Source organism: Vigna radiata, chromosome 7, assembly GCF_000741045.1.
Source record: "Vigna radiata var. radiata cultivar VC1973A chromosome 7, Vradiata_ver6, whole genome shotgun sequence".
In the NCBI taxonomy this organism is placed as follows: Eukaryota; Viridiplantae; Streptophyta; class Magnoliopsida; order Fabales; family Fabaceae; genus Vigna; species Vigna radiata.
In genome coordinates, this window is record NC_028357.1 from 4828994 (window position 1) to 4842342 (window position 13349).

General features: G+C 30.5%; 1 protein-coding gene across 5 annotated transcripts; it reads right to left on the bottom strand.

Annotated features, from left to right (window-relative positions):
• On the bottom strand, positions 1 to 3111 carry LOC106765670 (cadmium-induced protein AS8). 5 transcript variants are annotated; one of them, XM_014650363.2, is made up of 4 exons: positions 3021 to 3111; positions 1701 to 1947; positions 1264 to 1464; positions 1 to 107 (listed from the first exon to the last, which is right to left on the bottom strand). In XM_014650363.2, the coding sequence occupies exons 2-4, from the start codon at positions 1939 to 1941 to the stop codon at positions 94 to 96; spliced, it is 456 nt and encodes a 151-aa protein (XP_014505849.1). In that variant the 5' UTR covers positions 1942 to 1947; positions 3021 to 3111; the 3' UTR covers positions 1 to 93. The 5 variants fall into 5 exon arrangements, with proteins under 5 accessions (XP_014505849.1, XP_014505848.1, XP_014505846.1 ...); XM_014650362.2 differs by lacking the exon at positions 3021 to 3111 and adding an exon at positions 2870 to 3013; XM_014650360.2 differs by lacking the exon at positions 3021 to 3111 and adding an exon at positions 2714 to 3013.
• Positions 3112 to 13349: the final 10238 nt, after the last annotated feature.

A 13349-nucleotide genomic window follows, 5' to 3' on the forward strand; every position in this document is an offset into this window, starting at 1 on the left:
TAGAGTAGAACAAAAGGTTATATCTCATCTATTTACAGTGAAAACAAGATCTTCGGTTCCGAGTTAACAAAATGCAAATGAGAAGCACAGAAGTCAAGAATCTTTTCCTGCAAAATAAGAGACGTAACGTCAAGTTCACTTCCTTCAGCAAGTAATGAAATGACGCATTGAATGAGAGTAGTGCAAGGATCTTCCGATAACAGGTTCACAACTCTAGACTTATGCACATATGAGCTACTTTCTCTCAAACTAATTGCTTTAAGAGGACATCATCTGCTACATCATGCACTTCTCATTCTCCAACTTAAACTGTTTCAGCACGAAGAATTCATCTTAAAGAAACAAACTTTCAGATATCATTCTCAACAGCCTTAGCTCACACGTCCAGAGGAATAAAAATCTTTGGGATGATATCAGAATGGGCCAACAAGGAAAACTAAAAATTGGAATCAGATGCGGGATCAGTTTAGAACAGTTGATAATAATTAGCTTTACATAAGGATTGAGTTTACAGTTGGGAAACCTCCACTTGCTGTCTATACGTTGTTAATCTATATTTCATATTTGGCGCATCACGAGAAAACAAAGTACCAAAGTAGAGAAAATTCTCATGATTATGGTTTCGACCTTCTCTCTAACTTGGGTTTAAGCTCATTAAATAAGAAAAACATTAGATAAAAGGCATTTTGTCTGATGACAAAAGTTTCCGAACATTACCATATAAAATCATGCAACATGAATTTGAGAGACGTGCATCAGTTTTGTTAGATTCTCATTACTGGCAAACTGCCTGTGTTTTGATTGACCAATTACTTAAAAGTTGACCCATCTACTAACTTGTTCGAAATTTTTTGGGGGGAGGTAGCTAAGCTAATGTTCCTTTGGGGCAGCTTCAACCTAGAATTGAATCACAGCCAGGAAGCTTTGCCTGTTTTGGCTGCTATCTCCTTCATTCAAGGTCAAAGACCTCCTTTCTACAAACCAAAAGAATTCATATTCTATAGGATGGGCTTAATTGCTTGAAGACGCTAAGGTAGAATTCAAAGGAATTTCTGATATTCCTAAACCAAATAATGCATTAACCATGTCATGTTTGGAGGGATAGTCCTGGAATTTGAGAATTCAGAGTCAAACCATAAATTCGTTTAGGAAATTGAAATCAGTAACTCAATCTAGCTAGAAAACAGGTGGAGGAATGCACAAAAACCTATGAAAACACGAGGGAGAAATTTTACATTGAAATAAAGATAAATGCAATAATACCTTTATGAGAGCAGAACAACTGGTTATGGAATGTTTGCATACTTCTACGAGCAGAAGAAGTAATCAAAGACAGGTTCTTCTTCGTGTCAAAGAAGTCAATTCCCTTGATTGATAAATGCCTTTGCCTAAATTCAAACAATTTTCCACTGGCTTCTCTTTGCAAGTCAGAGATACAAGGTAAATTTCTCATCCAGCTAGCCCCTGCAATATTAAAATAAGTTGTATCTAATCTGCATGAGTTTAAGAATGAAGACTCTGCATGAGTTTAAGAATGAAGGCTTGGAAGTCCAAAATTCTCACAGAACATGAACTTTGTATCCACTGTTTGAGAAAGACAGTTCCTGATGACCCCAAAATGCATACAAAAACTGACTTCACTTGTATAAGTGACACTTTAAGATAGCAATCAATGGCTTCACTTAGTAATAGAGATTTACCATTATATGGAGCTACAAAGACAAAGTGAGCAGGGAGCCCAACTCCAACACCAGCAAAAGTAATGCCTACATTGAATCCAATGCCACAGCCAGCTCCAACATAGCCTATCACTTCAGGGCCAAACCCAGGACCCCATCCAACACCACAACCAACGCCCACACCCATTCCCCAAAACGCTCCATAAGTTGGATGAACAGGGTTCCATCTTTCGTACCTTCTAAACAATCCTTTTATAATCATTAGGACCTGAGAACATTGATAAATAAATAAGAAATACCCAGAAAAAAAAAAAAGTTTGTTGAAGCGCTAAACCTGCCGACCTCTCGCAAACTATAATAAAAGTTTATCATGACATGAGTCAGCATAAATGAATGGAGGAAAGAATCATTAGATATTTGACACAGCCAGTTATCCATAGTGACCTAACAAAATGTCATTGAAATGTATTACAATCATCAGCATTGTGTTTCTAAACTACCCAACAGACTAGAACTTGCCTTTTCGACTTAAGAGCCTGAAACATATATCTTTGCGGTAACAACAGCCTCTTAAAACCATTTTGTGCCACCAACAAACTTCTTAGTATAGAACACATTTTGATTAGGTTGAAAAATAGTCAGGGAGAACTAGTAAATAGGGAATTTATAGGACAATACATGTGGATAACGCCAATTGCAGAAAAGATCCTTATAAGGCCAGCTAGAAGTTTGCATTGAACGCTAGAAGCATCATAATTCTTCTACACACTTAAAGAAGGATCATAAACTCATAATTCTTAATTAATTCTTGGATGGTAATCCACAGTGGTTTCCAATCTCAATGTGAACTATAAACACCGTCATCAAACCCAATTAGCCAAACTTCATCTTTCTTGGATATCTATCAATGCATATCTACTATCCCACCCACATGACCATGACAAACACTGACAAGAGATGACAGGTTTCATGGTTACATACATATATCCATATAAAGAAATCTCAAGAATTAAACAAAAATCAGTGGAGCCTACAAAATGAGATTTGGTTTTCTTCCATTCAGCCACCATCCCAATAACAGCAAACAATCGAAACAGATTGCTGAACACTCAGCAGGGTAAAGAGTAAGCAAACAGTGTGATTCACTAACTAATACGATTTTCCAAATGTTTAACGGCGAAACCAGGAACCTGAAAGTTGGGAGAAGAACCATAGAAGATTCTGGATTATAGGGCGAATCCAAATTTGACAGTTGGCGAAGAGAAAGAAACAAAGAGAAGAAAGCACTAACAGGATAAGAAAGTAGCAAAAGCACGTTGTGATTACATTACATTACATTACCTAAATTGTGCTGTGAATCACTGAAATCAAGACAAGAACACAATATGGGGTTTTCTTATCTTATTGGCACCTTGAAACAAACTTATAAGATATCCAATAAAAATATTTAAAACATATAAATAATGTTATCCCGAATAAATAAGTAAAATATATAGGTAGTTTATGTTTAATAAAAATAATAATTTAAAAAATGTTTCCTGGAATTTTTTTTCTCGCCAAATCAGCTTAGGCATTATTCACCTGAGAGATAATATGCGTGCTGAAAAAGTTGAAAAAGAAGAGCAAGTCATTTAAAACACGATAATGTTTAATATCTATTCATATTAATCTTATTATTTTCTACATTTTGTTAATTACTGGCTTATTTAAAATATTTTAATTAAATTAAATGGATTTGTATAAAAAAAGTTTATTTTTTTTAAATAATTGAACTACATCGTTAAATTACTGGTCTTATTTTATCACAATCATTTTGGTTCAGTGTGGATTCAGAAAATTTCATACACACAAAAAATTACAAAGTAAAAAAACTACTTTTTTTTTCTCCTTTATTTTGTTATATTTTGTATATGATTATTTTTCCAAAAATAGACCACTCCCTTAGTATTTTAGTTGAAAATTCATTCTTTGATACACCTAAACTTTTAACGTTTATTTGATACTATTCTTTTTTTATTTTTTATTTTCTTCTTTTTTGAAAAATTACAAAATTTTATACTTTTTTGGATCATTTTATCCTTATATTTCGTGTTAAATGAGCGTAAAAAATGTGTCAATGTATTATTATTTTTTTATTTCTAGACCCTAAAATTTGCTTGAAAGCCTCTGTATTCATGCGATTATTTCATTTCAGTTTCTACTTTCTGCACCCTCATAATTACTAAGTGTAACCTAAAAGTTGTACTATATTTCATTTGACTTTTGACCTTTAAAAAAAAGTCTTCCAAAACAAGTTTTCTAGACAGTTTTAAAAAACAAACTTTATAAATATACTAGTATTTGAATCCTTGCAATATTCTGGATTTTCAAAATTAGGTTTAATCAGTAATTTAATATTTATATTTTTATATTCATTTTGATATTTATATATTTTTTAATTTAATTAAATCTAATATTTTTAAATAAATTTTACATTATCATTTTTATTAAATTATTGTTAATGTCATTTCAAACTATTATATGTCAAAATTTAGATTATCTTTTATTTAAAAGAGTGTCACTCATCGAAAAAAGAATGTTTTAAGTTATAAAATGATTCTCATCTTCTTTTACATATAACATATTTAGATTTTAACATATGCTATCAAACAATATGAATACCAATTTAAAAGAATGAACTAAGTTGATTGTACTTAACAAATATTAAAATTTAATTGAATGAAAAAACAAAATATAGAACCAACACAAATGAAAGACTTAAATATAAAAATCAAATTACTCTCTTTGAGTCTTAAAATTATAATATATTTAATCATAGTATTCTTGGATATCTTTAATCCAACATAGTATTATTGGATATCAACATCTTTAGTTTGCGTGAATTGTTGTTGTGGATAAGGTTCTTCATACCAACTTGGCATCATCCTTGACAATGGAGTACTGCAATAACTCCAAAAAATATTATTACACTATAGATCTCTCTATTAATATGTATATTTCCATACTACAGAGAGTTCCTTTTCATCTCATGTCTGATAATTTGTGGAAGGATAAAAATGTTTGGTGAGCAAAAGAAATTAAACTAAAAATTTAGATACCCGTAAAATATGGGAGTCACATTAGACAGAGAATTTATCCTAACTAGCCCATGAAAATACCAAAAACTATATTAATATGAAAATTATTTCATATGATAATTAATTATTTTTACGACATATTTTGCATATTGTTGCATGAAAAATTACTATTACCAACATAACCTAAAAAAAGAATTAATATTTTGACATTATTGACTATTAAAGTCCGTTAATAATACTTAAAATTTATTGATAAATCAAAATTATTAATTTATCGATAAAAAAAATTATTAATAAAATTTTAATTGATAAATTTTATTAACAGAGTGTCTCTTCTGTCGATAATTATTAACAAAAAAAATTCATCATCATTAATTTTAATAAAAAAATTTGTTGATAATTACTAACCAAAAAATTCATTGATAAACACCTGGATCTAGTTTATTTTCTTCCTCCTACATCCTTGATACTTTTTATTTTTCTATTTTCATGAATTATGCCACAAACAAAGTACTATCAATCCCCAAACAACCACCCTCCAGTCAATTTATTTCAAAGAATTAAAATAACAAGAAACCCTCACATGAAAGAGGAAAAATCCCATGCCTGCGATGCTCATTGCTTTATTCTGAACAAGGTGAGGTTTTTTTGTTATTCTCAAATTTGAGAGAGAAAGAGGGAAGGAAGAAAGACATTATCAGCATCGATAATATTCTCAATTGAACTATTATGCCAACATCACAAGAGCTCGTAAAAGACTAATGTTCTCAATTGAACTATTTATGCTTTTTGATTCCTTCTCACCCCATCTTAGTCTAAAATGTTCATATCTGATCTAAATATGCTTATGAATTTTAATCTGGAGATCTTGGTAACTTTTGGTATTGACGAATTGCAAGATAATATGTTTTCCGAAGACTTTATTCATGACATTGCATATGACATGGTGAAAGCTTTAGAGTAGGTTCAACCGTCTTAGTTTAGTCTGTTTTTCTACTTTTAGGTTTTATTATTCTTATCATTTTCTACTTTTAGGTTTTATTATTCTTATCATATACACTTGTGATATGATATACATGTTTTTATATTCAAAAGGAATAATTCATTCCAATATTAAACCATCAAATATTCTATTCGATAAAGATGGGTGTGCAAAAGTACATGATTGCTTGGTTTAGTTTTTAAAATCAGTTTGATCTAATTTGAAATGAAGTGTGCACTTACTCTTTGCTTAATTATTGCAGTTATGTGATTTTGGATCTGCCAGAGAGTTACAAAATATATCAACTTATTCTTCCTCGGTATGTTTTACTATACTAAGTTTCTTTGGTTTGATTTTTTTTCTTTTTCCTTTAGTTTCTTATTAACAGGAGAGTTGTATAGAGTTTTAATCTGGTTCCTTCTAGGTTCTTTTTAGTTCTTTTCAGTTTCAAAGTTAGATAGTTAGTTCTTTCTTTAGTAGGTTAGTCTAATTCTTTATGTTTTCTTTCTTCTCTGGATTTTGCTGAGGATACTCACGAGAGTGACAGGCCGTGAGTCTTTGGTGAATTCTGTTATCAATTTTGTATTTAGTTCTTGATTTTAATAAAGTCTCAAGTTTCTTTTGAATTCTTGTCCAAATTTACGTTTCTGCTCTTAATGTTTGATCTGAATGTTTACTTATCCTTAATTTTCCAATACTTAATTCTTGTCATTTACATTCTGAAATTGCAATTTTTGATTCCTATTTTCATTCTTGCTATTTGGTTGAAATTAGATTAGGAAGATGTTTCTTTGCTTGATTCTGGGTTGCATCTTTCGGTTTCAATTGTAAATTTTGATTTCATTTTTTTTAATATATTTAATATATACTGAGTTTGTATACTTTTTAGGTACCATTGGCAAAACGCGGAACACCCTGTTACATGGCTCCAGAACTTTTTGATGATGATGGAATCCATTCCTATCAATCAGACTTATGGGTCCTAGGATGTGTGTTATACGAGTGTTGGGCAAGAAGACCACCTTTTCTGGTACGAGAATACAGTAACACAAAGTCCATCCTTTCAGATCCTATTCCACCTCTTCCTGGTCATCCAAGTCCACATTTTGTTGATTTGATCAATTCTCTGTTGGTAAAGAATCCAGCAGAAAGAATATAGTGGCCTGAGCTCTACGAACATGCATTTTGGAAAACAAAAATTCCTCCTGTCACTTTGCCTGCTAATCCTGCATTTGATGATATGATAGAGAAATACAATAGAATCTTTCCACCATTCATGGAACTTGCTAATGAGAATATAGAAGAAGAAGAACCATTCATGGATTGTAATGAGAATATCGAAGAAGAAGAAGAACCATTCATGGATTGTAATGAGAATATCGAAGAAGAAGAACCATTCATGGATTTTAATGAGAATATGGAAGAAGAAGAATCATTCATGGATTGTAATGAGAATATGGAAGAAGAAGAAGCACATGTTGTTTCAATACCATCCCACCATCAGAGGCAGGATCAGAATAATGAAGAGTCGTTGAACATGCACTAGTACAAAAATCATATTTTATGACGTACAAAAACGAACTATGACGTACATAGTTTTGTACGTTATAATAGGTGTACATGACGTAGCAAAAATTTATGTTATCTGAACATATTATGTTTTTAAAAGAAATAACTCTAGTGAATGTGAACATAGATAATTTTACTCAATATCAATTCGAAACAATTTTCTCCAATATTCATATAGAAAAAATGGACTGATTTTAGAAACAATGTCATAATATGTTCAGATAACGTAAATTTTTGCTACGTCATAAAATATGTAGACCTATTATAACGTACAAAACTATGTACGTCATAGTTCGTTTTTGTACGTTATAAAATATGATTTTTGTACTGGTGTATGTCAACATCACAAGAGCTCGTAAGAGACGCTGAAATGCGAACACTAAAAAAGGAAAAGAAGAAGTTCTCGTAAGTGATGTTAGTAACATGTTTGATCTCCGACATGATCAGTTCAATTAATAGTGAGAGGTAACAGTGACAAGTCTTTAGGTTGCCGTGATAGTGTTACGCTTTGGAGAAGATAAAAAATTGATATATGTTGAAGTTGAACACATGATTTGGACAAAAAAAAATCTCTTTTTAGCAACGAATTATTCGATAATACATATTTCATTTACTAACAAATTCAACGAATTTCTTTAATTCACTAACAAATGAAACGCATTTCTTTCATTTACTAACAAAATCAAAGAATTTATTTCATTTACTAACAAATTTTATTGACAAAAAAAATTGACCGATAAATAAAGAAATAGTTATAAGTTGACATTGAATGCAAGTTTTAGACAAAATTTATCACTCTTTTTACCGATGGATTATTTCATCGGTAATATATATTTCATTTACTGATGAATTTTATCAATAAAAAAATCTATTAATAAATGAAATATGTATTATGCATAGATTATTTTGTTGGTAAAAAATTTATCAATAAAAATTGTTGATGATTAAAATTTTAAAATCTAGTCAATAAAATCTATCAATAATTTAAATTTACCAATCGATCTATTTATTTTTATTGATAAAATTTCAACAATAATTTCGTTAAGTTATTATAATGTGAAAAATATCACAAGTAATGTCATCTTTTCATATCCTTTAAACGAACAAATTCTTTAGTTACTAACTAAGCAATAAACCTATGGCATATGACATTAACATTAAGTTGATGTGTATAAAACAAACCATGGATTACATTGTTAGATAATTTGTTAGCATATAGTTCTAATCCATCTTATATATAACAGATGGAGGCATTGTATTTTATTACATATGGAGTGCCACGTCAAAGAATTAACTTTGCCACGTTGAAGCATAAATACGTGAAGGACATGAAAAAAAGTTATGCCTATTCTTTCCTTTCCTCATCAAGAATGTTATGCCACTTCTTTGGGAATGGAGACAAGTTAGAAGTTAGCTCAAGTTACTAGTAGTCACTGCCCATATAAATTTTTCCGTTTGTGTTTCTTGCAATTTTATATATTATAAATGAGTTATTTTATAGAACAAACTTTCCCGAATCTACATAAACATTCATCTCGTATTTTTAATTGAACAATCCAATGAAACAAAATTATGATCTTAATCAAATTGCACCAAAAAGTTAGCTTTTTGTGTAAGAACTAGAATTCACGAACGTGCAAATTTATGCCTATATTGAATGGCTAATATCTTGAAGTTTCATAGGCACTTAGTAGGGTACGATTTCCTTTGATGTACGATTTTGCAGGAATTCCGTTTCATCTCTTTAAACAGATTGGTACATGAACAATTTAAATCTTGTTCCTCCAAAGACAACCAATGGAACAAACAAAATAAAGTGTCTTATCTAATGTTTTCCTCTTTGTTCAAAGAACAATTCAGGCACACATTTTTTCTTTCTTTCTTTTTATTTTTTCCATCATTTTCACCCTTTCCTGACATTCCCATCATCATCACTAAATCAAATGAAGCTGAATATTCACTTTACCCTTATTTCGATTTCATTCAAGAAACAGTTTTTCTGAAAGCTAGATCCATCCCATCTAACAAAACCTTTCTTTTTTGTTTTTAGCTCAAACCCATCATAACCTTAATGCTATTCATCTTCCCTTTTCAATCTTATCTCATATCACCCCAAATGAGATTCCAATTTCATATTTCTAATTCAAGTGTTTAGCCGTTAATTAATCAGTAGAGTGTTCCCTTAAGCACAAGCAAACCCCCTACACCACTTTATTACTTGCTTTGGTAAACGTTACTTTTCAAGGGTAAGAATTAACCCATAAATCATTCACCAAGGTCATGCACGAAAATGAGAGAGAAATGAACTGATTTGATGTATATACGAACTAAAAGTTATATGATAAACAGTATTTGCACAAGACAGCTCACTTGTGTCTCTTCTTTTAACATGGGTAAATAATGGTTTTATTCTGGAGCAAGAAATCAAAAGAGAACAACCTAATAACCAAAGTAATCAGACCCCAAACATTGGAAACGGGGAAAGAAACACTTGGGGATTGAGATTATGGAGATCTACCTTGGGAGAGGACTGCTGAATGGGGAGCTTTATGATCACTTTTCAAAGCACATTATTATATATATAGATATGATAATGGCCTTGTGCTTGCTTATTCACTTCAGAAAAAAAAAACAAAAAAAACAGAACATTCCTAACGTTAAAAGTGGTCTAAACTACGCCATGCTTTCATGTCTTTTGATTTTACCTTTTCTGCAGATTTTTGAATTTCATGAGCTCAACCTGACTGCAAGGCTTTCAAAGCTAAAAGGGTTGTGCTTAAAAAAATATATCAGATGAAATTTTTGGAAAGGCATGTGTGAAATGGAGTTTGTAAGCATAAGAAAACAAAACTGGTATGGGAAAACATTGAAGGGACATAATAAAAAGAAATTTATATTGACCCTTTTATACCAAATAACAAGAGGAATAATTCTGTGTTTGGTTGGAATGAGTATAGGCTTTTGTTAGCTAACATTTGTTGTGTTTTCTCTTTTATTCATAGATTGAAGATAAAGAGAAGTGAAAAAAAAAATAACAAAGATGGGATTAAAGTGTCGGATATTTTTTGAATTCTCTTGAAAACGAAAAACCCCAGTTGAGAAGGAATGGCTTTGGACCTTGACTATGCTTTTCTTACTTAACAAGATCTAGTGAGAACATATCTTTAGGTAAAGCATGGCCTCAGATTGTGACACGTGGAGTTCCTATTTTCTGATAGGAAAAGAGAGAGAGAGTTGCAGCAGTGGCAGTGTGATAGAGAAAGAGAGATTGTGTTATAGTTTTTATAGTGTTGTGGTTTTGTTGTCCCTCCATTCCAAGCATTCTTTGCTTAAAGAGAGTTTAGTCCAGGGAATAAAGCCAAGAACCAAAACAGTAGAATGGGTTAAAGTTAAAGCACATCATCACTTGTTTCTTCACAATGACAAGGCACCAAATTCTGACAACCGACCATAGCCAGTCACACACTCTCCTCAAAACTTTCCCCTTCTCTTCATACTGTTCTTCACACTGCTCACAGTACAATTTGAATACTGCATCTGGGTTACTCTCTCTCTCACTTCAGACAGATAAAACAATAAACACAGTAACAAAATACTCGACCACAACAACGTACATTTAACAAAGACCAAACCACTTTTACTTCTTTGACAAAACTTTTTCTAGTTATGCTCCAAAACATTTTACTTCTACTCCACTTCTGCTTTTAATTGCTCACTAAAACTTTCTCTTCGTTTTTACAACTTGCATTTTTTTCAGTCTTGTTGTAAGTATTTCACTCGTGCAACTTGATTGGACCATATATATATATATATATATATATATATATATATATATATATATATATATAAAGAGAGAGAAATACGTACATACATACGTTTCAGTAAGGTAAGGTAACCTAGTGGGGGTTGTTTAGTTACTTTTGTTGGGTTTTCCATTGATTTAGAAATGAATAGGTACGTAGAAACAAGTGACTGAGCAAAGACAGCATGTCTTTAATGAAATGTCTTATTTTCTGCTGACTATTTCTAAACAGTGCAGCCACTTTTGCCATTCCTCATTATAAGATGCTTTCTTTTATGGTTAATTCATTCATTCATTATGGAGTTTGGATTTTATGAATGAAGTGACATCTATCTAAGTGAAAAAAACAAACTTGAATTATTCATCTAAAATATGAAATCAATTTTCGTTTGAATAAGTTAAGAACATGACAAGGAACTAAAAACATGTTATAATAATCTTCAGTTTTGTCAATGAATATATTACTGGAATGTCTAAGAACGGAATTCTAATTCTACTCTAAATATTCACTTATATAAAAAATAAAGGGTTATATTTTTTTATTATCTGTTTCAAAAATATGCATTGTTTCAATGTAATATTGATACTATACATAACTGTTTATACTGTTTAAAATATTAAAATTATTACTTTACATATTGTTTATTTCAATAATATATTAAATGAATTTAATATTTTATATACTATTAAGAATGATATTTTAAAAATATTTAAGTACGAAATTCTGATTAATAATTGTATAATTAATAATTTACAACTGGTTATTTTTTATTAGAATGTTTATTGTTGAGATTAAAAAAAAAAACTTTGAAAATCTAATAAAACGCCTCGTTGGTTTAATTTTTGGTTATTAGTTTGTGTCACAAAATAGTTATTATTATATATTTTGTCAAGTTCACGTACTGACTCTTTATAAATATTCAATTTTATATCAATGATTTTTTTTAAATATTTCTTACTTCAATGATTATTTGATTACGTACTTAATTAATTTTTTCTCCAAAACAAAACAAAGTTTACGAAAGAATTACACTTTATCAAATTAAAATATGATAACTAGATAATACTAATGGAAGAACGAAATGAATGAAAATAAAATAAAAAATAAGTTTAAAGCTTAAAATATATTAATATAATTAAAATTTTAAAGTAATTAAACAAAATATGTTTTCAATCAGATATTTAATTTAAGTGCCATGCAAAGTAATCATGCTTAAAGTAGGGCAAGCAATGTTATCTAGTGTATTTACAAGGTTTTCATTTTCTACCAGCAATTTGAACTTGCTATTTATAAATAAAAAGAGGATTTGTGTAAAGTAAAAATAAAATAAAATAGAAAGACATTGAAGAATTAATGAAGGTACATTAAAAGAGTACATCATATGCATGTGTCGAGGATACACATGTTCACATCACCAATCACACTCTGATACAACGTTAAACAACTCTTCAATGTAACAGTAAGACATAAAACAATGGACATTGTCTATCAGAGTTTGTAGTAATCAAATGTATTTCCTTAATGACAATTCAATCTTAATTCTATCAAGATAAAAACCAAAATGAGAGCATTTTGTAGAAGCAGTAGTACATTGTACAAGGATGCAGCTACCATTGGAAAATCATGGGTTGCCAAACTTGCATTGACTCACCATTTCCTGTACTATTGGGCACAGACATGTTGCTAATTCTGGAAGCCTGAGTGATAGTGAGTGAGACAGAAGCAGCATTGTGGCACACCCATGCATGCACCTTTGATCACTCCTCCACCACAAACCATCCTAATCATCTCTTTGTTCCACAACAAACCTACCATCTTGAACCCACCATGTTTCCGTTTCGCATACACCATAACATAACTCACTTATATATTATAAATTGGTCTTATTTTTAGTCGTGGAACTTCTAACACTCCACGTCATACTCCATCAAATCCTTTTCTCCTTTTTGCCCGTATTGTTAATATATTTTCACCCTTTTGTCCCAATTACTTTCTAGTTAAGAAGTCAATTTTAAATCCAACTCAATTCTATAAAATTGATTTATAAAATGAAGTTTGAATCCTACTTTATAGGTTTTAAACCACAACCTTCTTTTTCTTTTACTAACCTTCGTTACCACTTCTTAATAAAGCAATACTGAAAATCTTAAAATCTTTAATTTCTAAAACACCCTCCTCATAATAATTTTGTGTATATACCATTCTTGACCATTACATATTTTAACAAAGTATGAAAGTA